The 24043-nt window shown below is 37.8% G+C and overlaps 2 protein-coding genes across 16 annotated transcripts; one reads left to right on the plus strand and one right to left on the minus strand.

Annotated features, from left to right (window-relative positions):
* The first annotated feature begins 219 nt into the window (after positions 1-219).
* Positions 220-6367, plus strand: CREBZF (CREB/ATF bZIP transcription factor). 13 transcript variants are annotated; one of them, XR_004959292.1, is made up of 5 exons: positions 220-1490; positions 1699-1776; positions 2017-2131; positions 2831-2899; positions 4651-6367. XR_004959292.1 is itself a non-coding variant. In XM_036259391.1 (2 exons), exons 1-2 carry the CDS (start codon positions 439-441, stop codon positions 1712-1714), a joined length of 1068 nt encoding a protein of 355 aa, XP_036115284.1. In that variant the 5' UTR covers positions 220-438; the 3' UTR covers positions 1715-4098. The 13 variants fall into 13 exon arrangements, 1 of the variants encoding a protein (XP_036115284.1); XR_004959289.1 differs by having other exon boundaries at positions 1699-2131; XR_004959296.1 differs by lacking the exon at positions 2017-2131.
* Positions 6368-9400: 3033 nt separating this feature from the next.
* Positions 9401-17324, minus strand: TMEM126A (transmembrane protein 126A). Of its 3 annotated transcripts, none has more exons than XM_036258789.1 (5): positions 17222-17324; positions 15110-15242; positions 11961-12154; positions 10340-10454; positions 9401-9638 (listed from the first exon to the last, which is right to left on the minus strand). In XM_036258789.1, exons 2-5 carry the CDS (start codon positions 15193-15195, stop codon positions 9446-9448), a joined length of 588 nt encoding a protein of 195 aa, XP_036114682.1. In that variant the 5' UTR covers positions 15196-15242; positions 17222-17324; the 3' UTR covers positions 9401-9445. The 3 variants fall into 3 exon arrangements, with proteins under 3 accessions (XP_036114682.1, XP_036114681.1, XP_036114683.1); XM_036258788.1 differs by having other exon boundaries at positions 9402-9638; positions 15110-15202; XM_036258790.1 differs by lacking the exon at positions 15110-15242 and having other exon boundaries at positions 9403-9638; positions 17222-17318.
* Positions 17325-24043: the final 6719 nt, after the last annotated feature.

Genomic DNA, 24043 nt, shown 5'->3' on the forward strand with positions numbered 1-24043 from the left:
TTTCACTGCAAGTGATAGCGAGAATACAGAGACCATTTTTTTCCTTCAATAAACTCGGAATTTTGTCGCTATTTTTGCGGCTGTTACTATGACATCACTAGAGATCTGGAATTACTCCCACTCCAGAGCTCTCTGAACTCTCGCGATACTAGAGCCCGGTGGAGCGCGAAACGCCGTGGGAGGGGCTGGGGCGAGATCGACTGACTTCCGGCCAGGCCGTTGTCTGGGTGGCGCGGGCGAGTCATCGCCGGGCCTCGCCGTCTGGGTCTTTCTTCCCTCCCCCCGCCTGGGCGTGGGGGGTCGACCAGCCAAGTGGGGCGGGAGGCGCCTCGGACCTTCCTCTTCGTTTCGTTCTGGCCAGCTCACCGGTTACCGGCGCTGGGGTCCTTGGGGCCCGCGAGGCCCGGTCTGAGAGGCCGGGGCCCGCCGCTGGGCCCCATGAGGCACAGCCTGACCAAACTCCTGGCGGCCTCGGGCACTGACTCCCCAACCCGCAGCGAGAGCCCGGCGCAGGCCGCCACCTGCCCGCTGCCCCGGGACTGGGCCCGGGCGGCCGCAGCGGAGGAGGAAGAGACGGCGGCCTCCAGATCTCCCGGCGGCGAGGGCGAGTTGGAGGACGGGAGGGGCGGCCGCGGCGGCGTAGCGGTGCGCGCGCCCTCGCCCGAGGACATGGAGGAGGAGGCGATCGCCAGCGTCCCCGGGGAGGAGACGGAGGACATGGACTTTCTGTCCGGGCTGGAACTGGCGGATCTGCTGGACCCCCGGCAACCGGACTGGCACCTGGAACCCGGGCTCAGCTCGCCGGGGCCTCTCTCCTCGTCCGGCGGAGGCTCCGATAGTGGCGGTCTATGGAGAGGGGACGACGACGACGAATCCGCGGCTGCCGAGATGCAGCGCTTTTCTGACCTGCTGCAGAGGCTGTTAAACGGTATTGGAGGCTGCAGCAGCAGCAGTGACAGTGGCAGCGGCGAAAAGAGGCGGAGAAAGTCCCTTGGCGGAGGCGGCGGCGGCGGCGGCGGCAGCGGCAACGACAACAACCAGGCGGCGACAAAGAGTCCCCGGAAGGCGGCGGCGGCTGCTGCCCGTCTTAATCGGCTGAAGAAGAAGGAGTACGTGATGGGGCTGGAGAGTCGAGTCCGGGGCTTGGCAGCCGAAAACCAGGAGCTGCGGGCCGAGAATCGGGAGCTGGGCAAGCGCGTGCAAGCACTGCAGGAGGAGAGTCGCTACCTACGGGCCGTCCTGGCCAACGAGACCGGACTGGCTCGCTTGCTGAGCCGGCTGAGCGGCGTGGGACTGCGGCTGACCACCTCGCTCTTCAGAGACTCGCCAGCCGGTGACCATGACTACGCTTTGCCGGTGGGAAAGCAGCAGCAGGACCTGCTGGAAGAGGACGACTCAGCGGGCGGAGTGTGTCTTCATGTGGACAAGGATAAGGTGTCGGTGGAGTTCTGCTCGGCGTGCGCCCGGAAGGCGTCGTCTTCTCTTAAAATGTAGGGTCAAGTAATCTGCTCTTTATCCGCGTTTACCCCTTTCAACTCCCCTACACCATGTAAAACACCTTAGTGGGACATCGTCACTGGACACATTTCAGGAGGAAAAAAAGTAATATTGAATCTTTAAGTGTTTAGCTAAAAGCATGAATGTGACACTGTAACCAACTCCCAATGATAACATGTGACTATTAAATCTCTCTGACAGTTTCTTTTTTAGGTGATTTCCTTCCTGCCAGGCTCCGTTGTAGGGGTTACAGAGCAGTCGTTCCCGCCTCACAACCTGGTAAGGATCCATCTCTTCACGTAACGCTCATGCTCTGCTGCTTAGTCTACTTTAATGGGCAACATCTCAATTTTGTGTGTGCGTGTGATTTTTTTTTTCTTTTTTTTTTCCTTTTTTGAAAGGCGGGAGGGGAATCTAATTTGGGCCCTGTCCACCCTGGAAACAGACTTGTGCTGGTCAATAATGTATTTAAGATGCTTCTTATGGTTGAAATAGCTGTTAATGTGTCCCCTTGTTCAGACTTGCGTGTACCTAGCTCTTCTGTCCCCAGTGTGGACATGGCCTTGGATGACATCGATTCCAACTGTACACTGAAAGCTGCTATTAGAGATACAGTTTGGAGACAGTGAAACAGGTGAAGTTGAATGGAAGTTCTGAGTTGTACAAGGTGCAAGTTGGAATTCCAGTATTAGAGCAACTTTTCAGAGGTTGACAATAAGTGTTTGGGGCATGCATAAATATGATAGTTATTTTGCTGGAGGTGACAACAAAATAACTTAAATATTCAAGAATGCCTTTTAGTTTTAAGTAGATCTAGAACTACATTATTCAGGTTATTAGGTTTTAATATCGCACCATTAGAGAAGTTGGAAATTAACATGCATATCAGACTCCTGTGTTAATTATTTAAAGGAGGAATAAGAATGGTTAATGAAATGTTTCTTTGAGGACCAGCACAGTGATTACCCTATCACTGAGTATGAATAAATTGTTGAAAACCTTTATTTTTGTTGTATAAAAATTTTAGGTTAAATTTATGTATGATTCAATTTTGAAGGTTGTGAAATGTGAATGAAAACATGTAAAGTGAGGCTTCACAAAGAATCTTTCCATATTTCAATTGAGTAGTTCTGGCTACTTAATGACATGATTGACACTTTCCAAAGATCGGATATATTCTTCCCTTGAAGTTTTTCTGTTATCTCTTGTCCAGTTGTATAAATTGAGTTATGGTGACTGTCAGTATAAGAGGCATTATGAAATTCTTTGTGAAACATCACTGTTTGATAAAGTATATACCTATTTAGCATCCTTGTTTTTCTTTGTGCTAAAGTGGATACAGCTGTTGGGGCAGAAGAGACGGGACCAGCTGCTGGCCACATTTCCTGCTTTATTTTAAAAGGTAGTATAAGAAATGAGGAAAAAGAGGTAATATCAGGGCTTCTGCTGTCTTTCTTTTAAAACGTTCATAATTAAGAGGTTTTTTCGGCAGTCCAAAGATGTAAGTTCTCTTACACACAAAATGTTTTATTTTGTTGTTATTTGTTTATGAAAATGGAATCCTTGTTCTTGCACAACTGTAAATGTTTTGTTGCTAGATAATACTATTTGAGACCTAACTTGGTCTCTGGTTCCCAGTGCATCACAGCAATTTTGTAAAATCATCTACTGCACTTGAGCATGAATGGGTAGTAGCCAAACTCACAACTTGGAGTGATGAACCTGCTTATAGCTAAGTGCAGGAGCAAGCCCGTCACGATGCAGCTGCATGGGTTTTTAGTGCCTACTGAATTATACATATATATATCTATATATAAACCAAAAGTAGTTGGAAAAATTATTTGAAATGACTAATTTGTGCTATCTTTATGGAATATGTTAAATGTAGATTTTTGAAACAGAAGCCTTGAATTGAAGTTTAATTAATACTTGAACATTTTGTATATACTTCTTTGTATATAATTTTGTGCAGTACCAATGACAAAAATATGGTGTCATAATAAAACCAGGTTTGTTGATCTTTCAGTTATGGGCTCAAAGAATTTTTTCATCTCTAATATGACATTGAAAAATAACCGATGAGAATAGGAAAAATGATTGTTGTTCACGTTGACTGTGGGTCTTAAAGGTTCTGAAAGCAGTAAGTGCGTTTTTCTAAAAATTATACCATTCCCTGGAATATTTTCTTCTAATGTCAATGCTTTTCCTGCATTATTTGAAGTTGGAGCTTGGGAAAAACAGTAGTCAAAAGCTTTCTGAGTTGGGATGCTTTGAAATTCCAAGTGTAGACTTTTAGAATGTCATTTTATAAATGGCAGTTTTTGAAAATACTTGATTAAGAACTTTTGAAAGTGGGGATTAGTATCGCCTATTTTTAAAGCTGCTTTGTTAGGTTACTTATGTTTTAACTGTCTTAGTTTCCATTTCATTTTTTTTTTTCTTTCTAATTTTGGTGACAGTGATTTTGTCATTTTTTACATCAACTTCATAGTCTTGTTTTTACATGGTATTGCATGTATTTAGGACCTAACGGGATTTAAATAAATTTGGTCATATTTATGTGTAAGCACATTTTACTGTAAATGTTTGAATTTCTGAATTTATAACAGATCTGTTTATTTCAGTATGTAGTAAACAATATCTTAAAGTGTCCTATTCACTACTTGTTAATTAAAAAAGTTATGATTAATATGAAACTGTTGTCTTACTATTTTTAGAAAACTGTTCTGGTGAATAATAGTTGTATAAAGGAGATTTCTGGAATATATGGATTGTTTTGAAACTTTCTGGTTTGGCTCTATTTACTGTAATGGATGAAAACAATTTAGTATTTGGGCAACCTTTTTTTTTTTCCCCCTCCTGCTTTTGCCTCTGTGGCAAATGCTATAGAACAAGATGTAGCTTTTTAATATTTGTCTTCTGATGGTGACAGGAATTCATACATTAATTGAACTAACACATCATATTGACCTACTATTTCTACCATATTGACTTACTGTTTCTGCACTCCCTTGACCTGACTTAACTAAAATGTCCATGTTTGTTAAAATGTAGTCACACCTCTGATATAAGCCAACAAAGTGTTCAAAATATTTAAAATATTTGTACATTTTATAATCACTAAATTAATCTCTCTCTCTTCTCTTTAAACAGCTTAGCAGTGTCTGCAAAAGCGAATCTTTTCCTACAACCTGTTAACTGACTGGACTGATGGTAACAAAGTAATTGTGGGAGCCATGTCGGTCAAAAATTTGGCATCTGCTGAAAAAAAAGAATGCCATTTTCAAGTTCCCAAATTACTTCAGTACTGGTTTCACTTTCCAGATATGGAGATATGAAAAGATTCTCTGGAATCGTTGAGAGACTTAATAGAAAGACACGAGACTAAGTTAATTTTGGAACAAAATTACACTTTTTTTTTGGCCTTTCATAGGAGTGATACTCAGTTCTTTGCATACCTTTTAAAAAATTGTAACCATTGGAGAAGAGAATTACAGTATTTCATCAAAGGAGTATTAGATTATTTACATAATCAAGAACACATTATATGGAATTTAGTGGAGTAGAATTGCATAAACAAGCCATCAGTGATCACAGGCATATCATGAGTTTGTGTTTATTTACTGGAACATGAGAGATAATCTGAAGTACAGACAGATCTTGCCAAGTAGAATGTGAAAGAATGTAAAGTCCTTAAATATAAAGAGTAATCTTTTTAAATAGAAGCATTGTCTGTATGTCTTTGAAAAAGTTGATTTGTGATTAAATGAGTTAACTGCAATTCAGGGTATTACCAGGATGTGTGGATTGTGAGGTTTTGGCTTTTTGAGCTTTTCTCTGAGTACTTGACACAAAATTTTGAATATTTTGAGGTTTCTAATGAATGATATACTAGTTTCTATTGTTTTATATAAATTAAAATTTCTCTAGTATTATGTAAGGACTTTAGTGTTCTAGATCGGAGTGACACTTTTTTCATGGAATATGGTTGTTTTACTTAATTGAAACATTTTTCTAGTTTATTACAGTGTGAAAAAACACTCAGAACTCTGGATTGTTTTATTTCACTTTTGTTGGATTATGTTAATACATTCTTTCACCTGGTGTAGATCGAGCTGTGCTATCTTACCTTTGGGAAGTGTGCAGATGATAGAAGTGGGAGATGGAAGGACATAGGCTCTCTTTTCTTTTCTTTCCAGAATAATTTATCATAATAATACACAGTTTGGTTATTGTATGATATTATACAAACCTATTAAATCCATCCAGTTTCTTGTATTCTAAGTGTCTATGATGCCTGGCAGCAAAGAGTATTCCCAGTGGCTTATACTTAAGTGACTGATAGGTGTTTTTACAGTACTAACAGTACTGCTGATTGTATGCCACACCAATGATTAAACATCAACTTATCTTGCTTTGATGGAACACAGAGTGGATAATTCACTGGTAATGAGTAATTATCTTTTAAAATATGTGATTGCAAAGTTTAACATTTTGACAGTTTAGTTTAAGGTCTTAGTAACTTGGTCAGGTTTTTAAACAATCTGATAACTAGGCAATAAAATACTTTCAAGTTTTTAGTTTTCCTCCCAGATTTACTATCAATACAGTTTTGAGACCCTCCCAAATGTTTATATTTTACTGTACTGTTTTTTTCTTCAGAAACCAGGAATAAAAAAGGGGGTGAGGTCTTTCATTAGAAACTTGTAGAGTGTTTTGTTTGGTCAACACAGTATATTTCACATATTTGAACTTGAATGTGTCAGTACTTTGTCCACCAGTTACTCCCTGTTGTCTTACAATATCAGACTGAGCTCTGACCTAGTCTGCAAATGGTCATTTACTTTTTTTTGAAGAAAAGAAAAATTAAACTAGAGGTATTTAAAATTTTATTCAGAAAGTAAATTACTTTATCATTAGGAATATAAATCTTAATGTTAGAGAAAAATTGGTTTTTTGTTTTTTATTTTTAGATATAGGTTAATAGAAAGTTGGTCACAAATTTGCCTTTTTTCATTGCTTTGGTTATTGACAGTGGTGTTTTTATTTCTAGTTTTTTACCTTTCCCCAATTGTACATTTAAGATTTCTTACCCAGGTATTTCTCCCCATTTTTAACTTTTTCTTTTTTTTTTTGATATTTTGTTCAGATAGAGTGGGGGGGGGGAGAGAGAAAGACATCGACGTGAAAGGGACACATCGAGTGGTTGCCACCCTCACAACCCAACCAGGGCTGGGGACAAACTGCAACCGAGGTACAGTACATGCCTTTAGCGGGAACCGAACCCGGGTCTCTCTGACCACAGGCCCGACGCTCTAACCGCCGAGCCAAACCGGCCAGGGCTTTCTCCCCATTTTTAAAAAAAGCCAGTTTACGACAGACTTGAATAATTTTTAAAATTTTATTGTTTTGAGAATGGTTTTTCTCAATTTTCAGTTAACCTAATTTTAAAATCTAATCACTAATGTCGTTTTGAACGTGTGTGTAGTTCTGCTAATATGCAGATATGAATTTTATTGGTGGACCAATTTTCTTTAGAATGTGCCTCCTGTATCATTCCTATTATATACCCATTGAGGTTAATTTCCTAGACCCTAGAACCCTTGCCCTCCACACCCCCTCTGAATTTGAGTGTACTTATAGTTTGGAGTTTATAAACTTACATTTACTTAAGTATAAGTAAGTATATATGAACCCTTTCTTTTTAAAGCCAGATAACTAAATTGTAAAAGACAGATTTAAATAGTTTGTTTGCTGTCACTGAACTGAAATACTAAAAAAACTATTTTCCTGACTGAGGCAGTGTTCTTTAGGTCTTTGCTGCAAATAACTGTTTCCTTACATTATAATGCAGATTCATATGTCACTTATCTGCCCCCTGACCAAAAATTTTGGTGAGGTAGATTTATAGAAACAGATTTAAAATAACATGCTCTTTTGCTTATGTTGCTCATTTGTATTAATTGAAAAGATGATTTAAGAAATAGATGGAGTAAAGGACATATCAGAAAGAAATTCTGAAACCATTGTGAATTCTTATATTCATTTATAGATGGTGTGCTAGGGAGTAAATACTGTGGAAATGTTTGATATATAAGGAAATAATTTGCAGTAATTTAGTTGCATCAGTGGATTTTAAATTATTCAAATTGATTATACCATGCTCTGCTTTTAAGGAGTCTAATTTAGTAATTTGAATTTTTTATTTTTGAAGTCAGGAATTACTTTTAATTCATTGTTTTTTATTCACTAAGACAGGTAGAACTCTGCTTTAAATAAAAGTGCAGATAAAAAGTATAATTTGGGGTCAGAGCTTTATCTTGATACTTTAGCTTGTAAAATAGGTAACTTTTTTTCCTTTTAAATTTATATATATATTTTTAGTTGTAAAAGTAGAGCATATTCATTATAGATAACTGAGAATTCAAAAAGGGATCAACATGTAAAGAAAAATTACTTGTAATTGAATATCCACAGTAAAACAGAATCTTTGCCTCCTAATTGGGATCATTTCTTGTATTCTTTGGTAGGGAATAATACATTTTAAGTACCTGCTGAAAAATCATCTTTGCTTTCTGAAAAATTAAAAATGTTATTTTTTAAATTTCACTTCAATTTTAATCTGGAAAGCCTATTTCACGAAGGTGCTTTTTCTAGATGACAGGCTATGTTCTCCTTTCATGTAATTTTAAGGAGCGTAAGATCACAACAGTTACGTAACTATATTTGGAAAAAACAGTTAAGATCTTGTGAATATGATCTGTGATATCACTTAATATTTTGTTTGGTGCAACCGACTTGTTTCATCAAAGTGTTGGTCTAGATAGGTGCTGTCTAGTAACCTTTAGCCACATGTGGCTTAAAATTTAATTAAAATACAATTCAGTTATTCAGTTGCATTAGTCATATTTCAAGTGCTCAATAGCTGATAGCTAACATTGTCAGTCAGCTATAAAACATCACAGAAAGTTCTGTTGGATAATATTGATTTAGATGCTGTTACAAAAGAAAATGGTTTAAAGAACTGAGATCAAAAAGTTTTAGGAAGGGAACATAATAGGTCACTTCTAAAATTTAAATGATCTATCTTAGGAAATGAGGGAAGACTAGAATATTGCATAAAACAAACACAGGAGCAATTGGCTACTATGTGAGTGCCTGAGACCATCAGGTGCTATGTTAGGCAAATTACATGTTATGCAATACCTATACTAAGTGAGGTTAATGAGCATTGAGGGCCAGAGAGGCTAGTTAAATTGCTTAGCATCACACAGCTAAAAAAAAAAACAACAAAAAACACTCGAGTCTGATTCCAAAGAACTATTCCATACTAGGTGGAAACTTCAAAGATAGGATCAGCCTCAATCTTCTAAGTATATAGCTTTCCAAAGATACAATAGGTGAATTTTTTGAAGTATATAACTATATCATTAGAAGAGCTCAAGTTGAGCCTGAATATTAGAATTGATCCTTCTGTGGGGAAGGTTGATAAATTTGTTTTAAGATTCTATGGATTAATAACCAATGGAAACACTAAATTTGGAAAATGAAGTGTAAGTAACATTTGCTGCAGTATGCTGATTACTGCCACTCCACCCCATTTTCATTCCTGTTTGAATTCTTAATGAAGTCTACATTGTAAACTGCTTTGTGGTTATTTTTTTTAATGTGTTAAAGACCAAACTGCCTAATTAGAAGGCATAGAGCAAGCTGTGGTGAACAGACACTATTGGGCAAACTATAGAAGTTATGCTCTTGTTTAAGCAGGTATCCTTTAGTGGTATTCAGCCTTTTGTTGTGCTGTGTAGCCTTTTGTTGTACCGTGTAGCCTTTTGTTGTACGTCTCAGAGTTAGTTGTACCTCATGTGATAAATTACAAGTCTATATTTATTCATACAGTAGACATAAGTTATTCTTACAGTTTTATTTTTGTGTACATTTTTAACAATCACTGAATTTCTAGGCCAGGTTCAGGTAATTGAAGAGCCTTTATAAGTAGTTTATATTGTCTAGAACTAAGGTATGCTGCAAACCCAGTCTGGAGCAAAATGGGAAATAACATCTTTCTAAAGATAGGCTTAGAAATTCTGGTCCAGTAGGTTAAGATGTTTCCTCTCTCTGGTAGCAGGGCTGAGGTATACCTGTAAGAAAACAGAGAGCAGTTCACTAGAACAGATCATTGTGCCAGTGGCAGACCGATGTACAATATATGTGTTAATCACAAAAGTCTTTAGTTTAGGTAAAGATTAAGGCATTGCTACTCTAAGTCCTAAAAACTGTTCCTTATTGGGAAATTTTGTTTTTTTATCTCTTTCTCCAGTTCACCTCTGGAGGCTCATATAGCATAGACTGCTTGATATAGGAGTTCATCAGAGAATAATAATTATTTTGGAGCAGAAGGCTAGACATTTTCTGATGTAATTTTCCTTTAGTGGAAGTGCTCAAAATCTTATGGTTTATATACTTATTATTATTTATAAATATTATTTTCAGCTTTGTAAATTAACCTAAACTGTAAATTAAGGTCAAGAACCTAACTACACACCCAAGAGGTACAGTGTGATACATTTCTAGAACTGTTTTCAAATTCTTGAGTTGATTATAAGAAAAAATAAGTCTTAACTCTTTCCAATCAAAAGGTAACATTGTGTTAGAAAATGTATTTGCTGCCCTGGCCAGCCTGTGGACCAGAGTCCCAAGTTCGGTTCCCACTAGGGGCACATACCAAAAAAAGAAAAAGAAAAAAACAATGTATTTGCTGTTTTAAGTTATACATTTCCTAGGTAATCTTTTATATATTACTAAAGTTTTTCAATAATTATGAGAAAACAAAGAATCCTACCTGGCTGCTAGGCCACCATTCACAGGTATAGCCAAGAAAACAGGGTACAGACCACCAAAAACAAGTCCAATCAATCCAGCTCGTGTTATAGTACAGGTTTCACAATTCAAATCACCTAGGAAATAAATTAGTTCTGGAAATGAAGGTCATGATAGTCAAGCAAACATGATTTAAAGAATGCAAAGTCCCCTTATATGTTCACAAGGACTCTATTTTAAGGATTCTATTTTCAGGCAGTAATAGAGCAAATACAATTCTGCAAGGTGTGTTAAAAGGTATAATTACATGTACAGCTAGGGTAACTGATTAACCATCTCAGGAGAATTTCTTTAATTTGTTCGGAACTTGATTGAGTATAATCTCAGTTTGTGCTGCTCCTAGCTTGCTGCATTTGTAATCTATGGGAAATTTTTTTTTACAATTTATACTTCATCTTATATTTTTACATTATATAGTGTGACTTTTATTTTTATGAAATTCTTTATTTATTTCCAAATTAGAATAAAGTATATTTAAAAAAAGGAAAGCTAATGCCTGGCTCAGTTGGTTGAGCATTATCACTTGTGCCAGGAGGTCTCCAGTTTGATTCCTGGTCAGGCCACATGCAGGGTTGCAGACTCAATCACCAGTAAGGGGCATGCGTGAGGCAGCCAATTGATGTTTCTATGTCCCTTTCTCTCTCCAAAATCAAAAACATTTTATTTATTTATTTATTTTTTTTATCCTCACCCGAGGACATTTTTCCATTTTTTTTACAGATAGAGTGGGAGGGAGAGAGAGGAAGAGAGAGACAGAGAGAGAAACATCGACGTGAAAGGGACACATCAAGTGGCTGCCACCCGCACAACCAACCAGGGCTGGGGACAAACTGCAACCAAGGTATGTGCCCTTAGCGGGAACCGAACCCGGGTCTCTCTAGACCGCAGGCCGATGCTCCAACCGCTGAGCCAAACCGGCCAGGGCTCAAAAACATTTTAAAGAAATAGAAAGCTAAGTTATAACTTATGTTTTCCTTAGTCAGTCTGTTCAATTCACTGGGCATTTGGCTTCCCTGGATCATAAAAGTTTTTTCCACACTGATTATATGGATTCAAGCAAAATACTCATACAATTTAAACAAATTTAGAGCAGCACTTAACAGAAGAGAATTTAAATGAACTGCTTCCCTCTCCACCACCACTTGTAATACTTTTATTTCAAATCACTAATCAAAACCTTTTTCATGATTAGCTATACTCAAAGCACTCAGTACATATGGTAACTATCAAAAGAAAATCAAGTCTCCATACATTTAATAATTCTTTTATGTACACTAAGTGTTTTGAGAGATTTACTATATAGTCTTATTCCCATAAAAATATTTTTTCCCTTTAGGGAATTCTCTAATTTTTTTTTTTTTAAACAAAACAAAGTCAGTATTTTCTTTTTAAATTAGGTTTCCAAATATTTTTTATTCTAAGCACTGTGGGAGAGAGAAGTTAAAGTATTTAGAACTGCTATGTATGTGCACTTGTTTGGTAGGCCATGCTAATATGAATTAATTGCCATTTTAAGAATTAATGTAAGGTGCAAATAATATATACCAAAGCAAACTCTCTGGTGATAGTGAAATAGAATTTACCTGTATTCAATGGTAAACTTATAAAACCTCTGTAAGATATGTCCGCTGTCAAAAACGGGATCACTGCCATTGGTAAAGCAGCAGCTATACGAGCCTGTGTCACATTTAAGACGCGCCGAAAAAGACTGTTTGCTATTAGGCCACTGAGAGCAGCATTAAATCCAACATATGTTGATCCATGTTCAAGTAGATTCCTGAGTGGGTGGGGAAATAAAAAAAGGAATGTTTTCTTCAGCTCTGTTATGTTAGGAGCTCTCCAACAATTCTGGCATATGTTAGAGAACTTACTGGGACTTTAGAACTAACAGGATATATTTGTCTCTTATAGTTTCATAAAACAAAAACCTTTTAAAATTACTATGTTTTATGTATAGGTTTTTAATTATAAAAGTTTCTTGGATATGGTAACACGGATACAGCGATACATTTAGATTTTACTAACTATACTTTGTGATTTTGCAAAGGACATTAGAAATTTCCCCCCAACTATATATAGCAGGAAAGAGCTTGAAGAGTGACTGGATGCCTCTCCTCTGGGCTCCCACAATACCCTATACTTACCCATGTAGCACAACACATTATAAGGAATTCCCCACTGTAAACAAGCTGAAGACAATGGATACAAAGAAATCTCTCTTGGTTTCAATAGTGTCAGACACACAGAAAGCATTCAAAGAGGTAGAGTTAACATTTCCTTTCATTCTTCCTTAACGTCAGGATTGGGGGAGGGGGTAGGTTAGAAGAGTACTAACATTTAAGAGATACTATATGCCAGGTACCTTACAACAACTCATTCAAATAAGAATAAATGCTTTGACAGTGGATTTTAAGCTACGGTTATGTATGCGTTTAAAACACGTTCTGAGCATTCTTGAATTTTGGAAAAATACCTAAAATTATTGCTGGATATTGAAAGTACTCCAAACTCTTCAGCCTACCACTTAACTTGACCACCTTGCCTTGCCATCTACAAAACAGGTGTCGACCTGTTAAATTTCTCGTTACTCTTTTTTTTAAAATTAAATGCACTGGGGTAACATTGGTTTGCAAAACCATACAGATTTCAAGTGAACAACTCAATAAAACATCTGCGCACTGCATCGTGTGCCTATCGCTCCAAGCAAAGTCTTTTTTCATTTCCATTTTGCCCACCTCCACCTCCAGCTGACCCCCCTTTCCCTCTGGCTATCACCACCACACTGTTGTCTGTGTCTTTGTTTATATGTGTGTGTGTGTGTGTGTTTTTGCTCAATCCTATTACTCTTAGCCAAACTAGCTACACAATAGCCCCTCTGACTTCTGTGGTTAACACTCTTAAAACAGGTTTCCTAGGAATAATTAATTGAGCTTTCTACACTGTATAAGGTATTCCTTTTCTTAACCTTTCACAAACATAATGTTGCTTATCATTGAATCACTTTGCTATAGGCATCAGACTTCTGCTGAAGGCATAAAAATTACCTTGTACCTTCACTGTTTTCAATTATTAGAGGTTCAATGAAAGACATGTAAACTTAAGATACACCAGTCTATTAAAATGGTAATGGCAGTAGGAGAGAGGCAGTTTAGTAACTTAGGGTACTAAGAAAATTTTTAAAGAGTGATGAGAGTCTAGAGAAGAACCTGCCAAACAACAGAAAACATGAATGTGAAAGACCTATTTTTGTGGGACTTGGAAATTTTAATACTTCCTCTAAAATATTTTATCTTCATAACATTCCTGTTCAATATATATCATCTCCATTTTAGTCATAGGAACGAATATTCAGAGGTAAAATATAAATAAATATGTAAATAAAACAAAGTGTGCAACTGGAATTTGGCAAAGTCTGCTGTCTCCCAATCAGATTTTAATTTACTATAGCTTTAAGTCACATTTTTTAAATAATTTAGTAAGTACAACATTATTTGGCAGACCCTTTACCAATTTTCCAAAAAAAAAAAAAATGCTTATACAACTAGAAACTCGTGATATTTTGTCAAGACATACAAAGTAACTAGACACATGAACTAAACAGGTAAAATATAAGACCAAATTTAGCAAGTGGCAATTAAATATATGGTATATAAAATTACTTTATACTTCCAACCCATCCTATTTTCATTTCAACTGCCATCACCCTACCATCACAACCTACTAGGATAACCATGAGTTTTCCTTTTGGTCTTTTCTCTCCTACCTTATATCTATTTTCCAAAAGGAAACTGGAATGTACTTTAGAAATGTTAGCTGATCACATCATTCCCTGCCTAAAACTCTTCCTGTTCCTTCAGCCTTATGCCTACTTCCCTTGTACTTCAGTAACACTGGTTCCTCAAATATGACAAACTGTTATTCTGTGGCCCAGACACATGCCATTCTCTCTTCTTGAGAAACTTCCTTTCTCTCTAGGCTGACTCCTTCCTTTTCATTTTTTTTGTATCAGATTAAAAAACTTTTTCTTTTTTGTTAGGTTTTCATTGAGTCTTTTTTTTGAGACAGGGAGAAAAGCATCTGTTGGCTGCCTCCTATGTGCCCCCTACCATGGATCAAGCCTGAAACCTGGGCATGTGCCCTGACCAGGAATTAAATGGGCGACCTCTTGGTGCAATGCTCAACCAACTGAGCTACACTGGCCAGGGCTCAGACTTTCAGTTTAAATTTAACCTAGCCAAAGAGAGCTAAACGCATTTTGTGCAAGTGTACTATAGTTCACTCGGTGTGTCTTCATAGATCAGTACATTTCCTACAAGGCCATTTTCTATTTAATGGTATCTTAAAGATCTTTTAACCATGATTCTATTTTCTGAGATCCCTTGTCTAGCTATGTGTGTTAAAAGGCATTCTCTTAGACTGGTAAGTATAATGATAAAAATGAATTGAAGACAATTTAAAAGCTATTTTAAAGTTTTGATATTTGTATGAGTCCACAAATACACATTTGACTATATTCTAAGCCAAATGGAAAAAAATGAGACCCATCATACATGAATCCTAGCCTTGACTTCAAGCCAAATGGTTAATCTTGCCAGGCGTTGGTTTTCTCAAGGCAAGAAAACTGGTTCAGTTTCGTTCTGACAGTCTATGTTATTTACAATGAAACCAAATAAATTTGAGATAATGAAAATACACCTGGTAAAAGATATTTTTAATTAAGACAGGATCCTACCTTTCTGCTTCTGGAAGTTGGTTAATTTTTCTGGTTATGATATCAAAAAGGCTTTCCTTGACAATATCTGGTTCATGATTTTCCATCTTGAGCCTTAAAAAAATTTAAAAAACCATTTTTCAATAATGCATATCTATAGAGAAAAAAAACAAAAAAAGGGCTTGTAAAAAGTCTGAAGACCATTAATAATTTCAAGAGAATTAGCTATAGACTGAATTCATAATCTGCATACACACCATAACCCCCCTCCCAAAATGAATTCTAAGTGAAATAGAATCAGAACATGAACAGCAGCAGATTAAGCTTCTAGGAATACAGAGTATTTTTATAATTCTTTAAAATATTTCTTAATTTGCAAATAGCACCAAAAGATGTAACACTAATACTAAACAAATATTAACTAAGAATTTGTGTTCATCAACAGACACCATAAAGATAAGCTTGTGGGGGAGAAATGTTTGCAATATAACTGACAAGAGTAGTTAGTACCCAGAATATGTAAAGCACAAATTAACAAAAAAGCAAGCAACCCAACAGAAAGATTGACAAAAGGTTTGAACAAGCATTTCAATGAAAGGAAGGCCAAACAGCCAGGAAACATGAAAATATGCTTAACCTCATAATCAAGGAAATAGAAATTAAAACCACAGTGATACCAATATGTGTACCTAGGTTAGCTCAAAACAAAGCAAAAAACCTGACCATTTCAATTATTGGCAAGAATGTAGGGTAACTTGTGTTGCAGGTGGAAGCATAAATTATATCCAGTTTGGGTACAACCACTTTGGAAAGAAATTTGGTAATATTTAGTAGGTAGAAGACACCCAACAATTTCACTTCTAGGTATATCCTACAGCAGAGGTAGGCAAACTTCCTCTAAAGGGCCAGATAGTATTTTAGGCTTTGTGTGTCACCTATGGTCTTTGTTGAATGCTTTGAAAAAATATAAAAATCATTTTTAGCTGGCTAGCTGTAGGCTTTGTCTGGCCCACAAGCCAGTAGTTCATTGTTCTATGCACTAGTTGGGGTGAATGTTAACTTTTTCCCTGAAGATTTAGCTTATTAAATGAGATTTCAGGGTAGCAGTGTTAAGCAAAAGTTCAGAGAAAAACAGCACAGGACAACACAATTTTATGAAATTGGATATTCTTGGTTCACTATCATCCATTTGCTAAAAGAATAATTTACACCACTAATTTTACATTTTTGGGGTACCTGTTAGATAAGAGATTATTTGGGAAATGTTGACACTAATATTTCATATCCCTAGACTTAAAATGAACCTAGTTAGTACAATGCACGCTTAGAAATTTATATCTAGGTATCGTGAACTCAAACTTTTTTTTTTGAGGGCCTTGGTTACAATAACATGATAGACACAACCTCTACCCTACAGAAGCTTTTAACTGCTTTGCTTTTGTTGGGGGTGAAGGAAGGTGGAGAGATACATCAACAAGTAATCAAATTCAGTATATAAAAAGTATATGGTTTATATGTTTGAAATAAAAGAAATTACTTCCTCAGAGAGTCCTTCCTAATGCTATCCTAGTTTTCTTTCTGTTCTATGTTCTGCATATTGGTAAGGTTCTGGGTTCTGTGTACTAGCCATTTCTACGGTGCGGCTATTAAAAGTCATCCTTAATTCGGTAAAAGTTCTGATCTGGCAGCCCGCAGTAGGTCATTTCGTCCCCATTATCAATAATAAATCCCTATCAAAGGCAAGGCCACTTTTAAATACTACAAATACTTCAAACAGCTTTTGAATTCTCTATTATTTCACGCCACTCAGGATAACTCCGAGTTAATGAGAAAAGTGGGGCTTCTGAAAATTATGTTAGGCCCAGAATACCCTATACATTGGCAGTAAATCCGGGGTCAAATTCATGTGCAGCCCCCCCCCCCCCCGCCTCCCCCGCCACTGGCTTACTTTAAATATAAGGCCTTTTTTTCTAAGGTGGGAAAGAAGAAATGGCGCTGAGGGACCAACTTCTCTCCTCCCCTTCCGACCCAGTCCCGGATCTTATTCCCGGGTTGTCGGTGAAAAGCCTGTCACCGCTCTGTGTTTCTGACACCCAGGCCCTTACTGCACTTTTGTCCCCAGACTGTCAGTACCTTATGCTCTCCTCCCAGCAGTCACTGCTCCCTCCGATTTTCCTCGGCCCCTAAGGCTCACTGCAACCTTCGTTCAACGCGGCTGGGCGCAGCCATCTTTGGCTGGCACGTGACTCAGCCCGAGGGCTGCTGATTGGGCTCCCAGGACCCACGTTGCGCGCATCCGCTACTTCCTGCTGAGGGGCTTCCAGCCGAGGAGGTGCTGGGCTTGTGAGCGGTGAGCTTCGGCCTTTCGTGTAGAGTGTTTGTGCGACCGCCCCACGCCTCCCACTGCAGAGCCTGTAGACTGTGAAATTCAGATAGAAATCGAGTGACTCTAAACCTGCCCCCTTCGCCGAAAACCTACCCTGGGCACGTTACTTAACTTCCTGGCCTGTAGAGCTTACCTCCTGATGTGGACATGGGGTAAAAGAAAACAGCAGTGCCCTTGGCTTAGGGTGGGTAGTAGGTTAAAAAGAAATAAAAAGGAGCTGAGGTTTATTTGCTCCACCGATTTTCTTTCCCTTGGATCTTTAGCTCCTTGTGCCATGTTGCTATCTGGTTTATTGTCCCACCTCAAGATAATCAGCACCCCAAGAGAAGGATCTTGTTTTCCTGAGGATTCCCTGATGCCCTGCCTAGTCCTGCTTATAAAAGCAAGAGTAGGTGAGTGTGGCTAAGGGAAAACTATACAGCGAGGGAGCCTGGCGGCTTCAGCAGTCAGGACAATTGAGAAGGAAAGTCTTGGCCCAAGCCTCTGAGTGTTACCGGAAAGTCTTGGCGAGTCTGCCAATGGCTGTTTGGGTAGCTGTGGGTTCTTGACTTCATGCAGGAAAAGTTTCACAAAATGAGTTCAGGTGAATTTTAGGGGACATTTATTAAAGCTGGGGACAGTGAAACAAGAAGAGGTTGTGGAAATGAGCCTTGGCTGGGCTGCTTTGGCTCACTAAGAAGTCAGAGAAAAGGGGGCCTTTGGGAGCTTTTCAGTGACTACTTCAATCTCCTTACTAGTTATAGGTCTGTTCAGATTTATTTCTTCATGATTCAACCTTCGCGGGTTACATGTTTCTAGGAATGTGTCCATCTTTTCCAGGTTCTGTAGTTTGTTGGCATATAATTGTTCATAGTAGTCTCTTATAATCCTTTTTATATTGGTGACATCAGTTGTAAACTCCCTCCTTTCAGTTCTAATTTTATCTGAGTCTTATTTTCTTATTATAGCTAAGGGTTTGTCAATTTTGTGACTCTTCAAAAAACCAACCACAGGTTCCATTGTTTTTTTTCTCTATTGCTTTCTATTTATTTCAATTATTTCTGTTCTAATCTTTATTGTGTCTCTATCTGTTAACTTAGGGTTTATTTGTTCTTCTTTTTCTAGTTCCTTGAGGTGTAGGTTTAGCTTTTCTATTTGAGATCCTTCTTTTTTAATATATTCACTATTATAAACTTCCCTCTTGGTACTGCTTTCACTGCATCCATACATTTTGATATTGTGCTTTTATTTTTGTCTCTAGATATTTTCTAAGTTTCCTTATAATTTTTTTGACCTATTGGTTGTTTAAGACTGCTTTGTTTCCTTGACATTTGTCTTGGCAATGATTTTTTTAGATATGACACAAAAAGCCAAGACAACAAAATAAACAAATGGGACTACATCAAACTTCTTTCAGGGAGATACTGAGACTTGGAGCAGCCTGGAGGGAGAAAGTAAAGGGTGTTCACAGGCTTCCCTGGTCTCTGGTGAGGATTGCAGTTAGCCCCTAGATGCCTGCTATATTAGAAACCTGATCAGGCAGTATCTTTTAAAATATATGAATAAATCCCTTTTAGGGAAAGACTGGGAGGTGGGGGTTTCTTCCTGCTCCTTCTTTGCTGAGCCCTGAGGATTATAGCTGGTTTAAGAACTGCTTCTTTGTTTGTTCTAGTCCTGTGGGACTAGTGAATGGAAGCACATTGGTTATCAGAGCCAGATCTGGGGACATGACCCTGGGGTGGCAGCATGAAAGCTGTTACACAGATGTGTGTATTAGCTCCTTCTAGGGAGATACTGGTGACTTGAAGTGGCCTCAGGAGAATAAGTATGGAGGTGTCTGCTGGCTCCCCTAGTGTCCAGGAAGAATTGTAGTTGGCTCCCAGATGTGTTCAATTAGAATTCTGACCCTCAGGCAGCATCTTTTAAAGTGTGTAAATAGACCTCATTCAGGGAAAACTGGGAGATGGATATTTTTTACCTGCTCCCTTTGCACTGGGGAGATAGCTGTAGTGAGTGTTTCTGCCAGTGAACAACTGCTTTTTTGTTTGCTCTAGTATTATGGGGTCTCATGTACAGCAAACCTGTTGGCTTTCAGAGCTAGATATTTTGGGGGCCCTTCCCTCAGGTGAAAGTCTTAAATGTTGGGGCACTAGGTTGTTCAGTCCAAACCTTTGCCTTAGGGTGAAGCTGAGATTTTTGAAATTCCTCCTGATTGTATGTTGCTGTGTTGGGTGGGGTTTATGGTGAGAGTGTTTCAGTTCTTTCCTGCCCATTTGCTTTGTGTATTTTCTCGTTTGCCTGATGTGTAGTTGTCACCCAACTAGTTTCTTTATTTCAGAGGGAATTGCTCTGTGTGTAGCTGTAGATTCAGTGTGTCTTTGGGAGGTGAGTTTAAGAGCATCTTATGTCGCCACTTTGGACCAGAATTCCTTGAATCTGTGGTTTTACAGTTTTGAAGTTTGGAAAATTTTTAGCCATGAATATTTCAAAATAAAATTTCTGCTCATCCTCTCCTTAGCCTTCAATTACAGGTATATAAGGTTACTCACTATGTTCATTTTTTTATCAGTTTTATTTTGAAGTTTATATTGCTATCCAAGTTCACTAATATTTTCTTTTGCTATGACTAATCTTTGAGTGGCTTTAGGGGGACTTTGTTACTTTATTGAAGCTGGTTGGGGCTACCAAGATTCAAGTATTTGTGTTTATTAACTTTAGTGTAACTGTCTTTATAGGGATAGAATCATGAAGGTAGAAGAGTATGGGTTATTTATCTTTAGAAGAATCTTTTTCTTTTTAAATAAGCTTTAGAAAGGAGTGAACAAATTCTATTAAATTCAGCCACATCTGTAGAATGCCATTTCTTCATTATATTACTGCTTAAACTTGGAAATTCAAATACTGAATAGTTTACACATGACAATGCAATTGTACAAAAGCAGGGAGAAAAATCAGTACAATACATTGCATGCTGTGCAATGTGATGGAATACAATAAAAAAACAGGAGTAAAACCTCATGGTTAAGGCATTTGGAAGAAATGGGGACAAAAGGCAAAAGAGAAAGGAAGTTCTCCTTGTAGGGACAACATCTAAGTCATTGTTATACACTCATTAGGGAAAATGGACAATATAAACACATTTGTTGATCACCTCCTATATGCCAGGTGTGATTCCATGTCCTTTAATCTTTATAACCTCAGTGCAAAGGATTTATTAGTATGTTTTCAGAGGAAACAGAAAGGTTAAGTAACTTGCCCAGTGTGTGGTATACAATGTCTTTCATACACTAGGTCTTGCATCAATTATCAGCTGAATAAATGAAAACATATTCAAATGAAATATATCTTGTGAATTTTCTTTGTTGTGCTTCTTTATAACCTTTCCTAGAAAAAGTTTACACTCATAACTACAGTCTAGGGAAAGGATTGTGTATGCAGTAATAACAACAATGGCAGCAATACATATAGACTTCTTGTTTGATTTACATATATTAACCAATTTACTCCTGACTTAATACCGTCTTTACTATTCTTCATTTCACAGATGAGGGAACTGTGGTGCAGAGGGTTGAAACGGCTTGTTCAAAGTCATCCTTTGGTAATTAGTGCAGTCAGGATTTGAACCTTGACAGTGGAGCTCCAGGCTGTACTTGACACCTCTGAACTATCTTGCCTCTAGCACCTTGCTGCCTTTCTTCACTGTGGTTCACATTTATTTTCAGCTTTGGGCTCAGGCCAGATCAGTTTCCCTAATTCCCCCTTTCAGACTGATTACAACCATTTTGGCAAGAATTCCCAGCTTTTTCTATTGTAGAAAAGGCAAAGTGAAATCATGGAGCGAGGTACAAATTTCTTCAGCTTTCATATGGCAGGAGAGATGAACGTAAGTCAACCTTGCTGTATTTCCCAGATTACTACCTAAGCATATGAAGAAATAAACAATTTATAGAGCCTAAAAAAGAATTTATAGAGCTTCTACAATTCAAATGGTCAAAAGATATGAACAGAAAATTCACGAAAGAAAACAAGGGCCAATATCTTTATTTAAAAATCAACCTTAGCTAGACTCATTTTTGTTTTTTTCTTTTTGCCTTGGGATTGGGGAACTAAAAAGATAGATGTGGGTGAGGGTGCAGAAGGGCAGTAAGGATGGGAGGCGGGTGAGGGACAGTGAAAAGGTAGTGGGATTGATGGATTATAGGTTCTGGTGAGGCTGAAATAATGTTGGAGTTGTGGTATGAGAATGAAATGAGCTTGAAGGACAGCAGACAGTGATAAGAAAATAGGATTTTAAAATGGAAAATGTGGAGAATTTGAATTTATTGATAATGACAAGGTCTAGAGCAACATGAAATAAAATATGAGTTATGTATATAATTTGAAATTATAGTAGATACATTTAAAAAAACAAGTTAATTTTAATGTATTTTATTTAACCCAATATAACTAAGAGTAACCTTTCAACATGTAATCAGTAGATTGATTATTTATGAGATATTTTACATTCTTTTTTTACATAGTAAATCTTTAAAACTTGATGTGTCTTTTACACTTTTACCACATTTCAGTTTAGGTTATTCACATTTCAAATGCTGAATAATGGCTACTGACTGTTATATCAGACAGGTCTAACGTATGACCATGGGAATAAGTGGTAGGGTAGAGACCAGGGTGTTGAAGGATCACCTTTGTGAACACTGGAATCATCAAGAATGTACTGCCACTAAAAATAATGTTTTGGACCTATATGTAATGCGCTGGAAAGATCTCCAAGACAAAATTAAGTGAAACTTTTCAGCATATGTATGGATAATTTATTTTAAAAATATGTGAGTTACAAATGAATACTGTAAGCAAAGAGGTATGCTGACTTGATAGTGGTTACCTCTGAGTAACAAAGTAGAAATAGGATGGAGTGGGAGAGCAGAAAGACTTTTCAAGTCTTGTTCTACATAACAAATATGTGGCAAAAGTAGGTTTACAGTTCATATGGAAAATAATGAAATAAATTAATACTACAAGAATTATTTGTTTCATGTACTCACAACTGGAAATCTACTTTTACCCCAGCCTGTATATATACTTTGGATCATTTGAATATCTCACAATGAGAAAGTACTCATGTGCTCATACTAATTTTTAAAAGAGTTGATATATGAATACCATTGATCTAGTTGTCTATTTGACTTGATTCCCCCTGTCCCTCCTTAGCCTCCCCAATAATTTGCCCTTTCCTTGTAGTTTCAGGTATCATGAATCACTCTGAGAATACAAAGCTAGATGGCTTACTAGTGTTTTTTTTCATTAGCAAGAGTTCAGTTTTGTTATGTATGCCATAAGCACCTTAAGACTTCCATTTCTGCTTTGGGTTGCTTGGGGCCTCAGATGACCAAATCTTATTATTTATTTTTTTTGGTACATGCCCCTAGTGGGAGCCGAACCCAGGACTCTGGTCCGCAGGCCGAAGCTCCAACCGCTGAGCCAAACTGGCCAGGGCTCAGATGACCAAATCTTAAATCTTAATATGAATACAATTGAGACAAGGAGAATGGGCTTTTGGGTTCCATTCTGTGTCTTATTCTTTTCATCAGACAGTGTTCATTCCTGAACTAAGGTAAATGTATTGCTCAAGAATGCCTAGCAGACTTAAAGAAGTACACAGTGATGTTTGTACCCCTGGTGCCTATATGAATGCATAGCAAATAGGCACTCTAAATGGCACAGTGAAAATAATTTGTTAATGATAAAAAACTAGTAAGTATACTGAATCAGAGTTCAGGGTAGAGGAACGGGCTACATGCTATTTCTGTATTTTGCTTTCTTATGAACTTTCAACTTCCTCAAAATTTAGGTCAAAATGTCACGTTTTCCCTATAGCCTTCCCTTTTGCCCATGTAGTTAATAGCCACATCCTCAGTGTGCCCACAAAATTATGTGTATACCGTCCGGCTGGGGTGGCTCAGTGGTTGAGCATCGACCCATGCACCAAGAGGTCACCGGTTTGATTCCCAGTCAGGACACATGCCCAGGTTGTGGGCCTGATCCCCAGTGGGGGGCATGCAGGAGGTGGCCAATCAATGTTCTCTCTCATCGATGTTTCTATCTCTCTCCCTCTCCCTTCCTCTCTCTCTAAAAATCAATAAAGAAAAAAAAAATTATGTGTATACCTCTCAAACCCTCTCATGCCACGTGTTCACTTTTTTTTAAATGTTTTTTTTTTTTTAATTGATTTTTTAGAGAGAAGAAACATCGATGTGAGAGAGAAACATGGATCAACTGCTTCCTACTGGGGATCAAGCCCGAAACCTGGGCATGGGAGACATTCAATCCACTGAGCCACACTGGCTGGGCTGTGTGTTCACATTTTTAATTTATCTTCTAATTGTGAGTTCCTTTTGGATAAGGACAGTTTCTTATTACATGTAACACAGTGCCTGAGACGCAGCACATACTCAATAAATGTTTGATGAATGACTGAATATGTAAATGTATAGAACGGAACTTGAGGCCTCAAATCCATTTCCACATACAATGAGGAAGAAAGACAAAAGTATATTTTTTGAATTACTGAATATTTATTGAGACCCTGC

Source organism: Molossus molossus, unplaced genomic scaffold, assembly GCF_014108415.1.
Source record: "Molossus molossus isolate mMolMol1 unplaced genomic scaffold, mMolMol1.p scaffold_m16_p_13, whole genome shotgun sequence".
NCBI lineage: Eukaryota > Metazoa > Chordata > Mammalia > Chiroptera > Molossidae > Molossus > Molossus molossus.

Bases quoted from the DNA above. Each gene is read 5' to 3' on its own strand.
- TMEM126A (XM_036258789.1), bottom strand. From the start codon at position 15,195: ATGGAAAATCATGAACCAGATATTGTCAAGGAAAGCCTTTTTGATATC. The intron at 10,455-11,960 runs GTAAATTCTATT...TTTATTTCCTAG, and splicing joins AAGTTTACCATTGAATACAG to GTGATTTGAATTGTGAAACC. The intron at 9,639-10,339 runs GTAGGATTCTTT...GTTTTCTTACAG, and splicing joins AATGGTGGCCTAGCAGCCAG to GTATACCTCAGCCCTGCTAC.
- CREBZF (XM_036259391.1), top strand. From the start codon at position 439: ATGAGGCACAGCCTGACCAAACTCCTGGCGGCCTCGGGCACTGACTCC.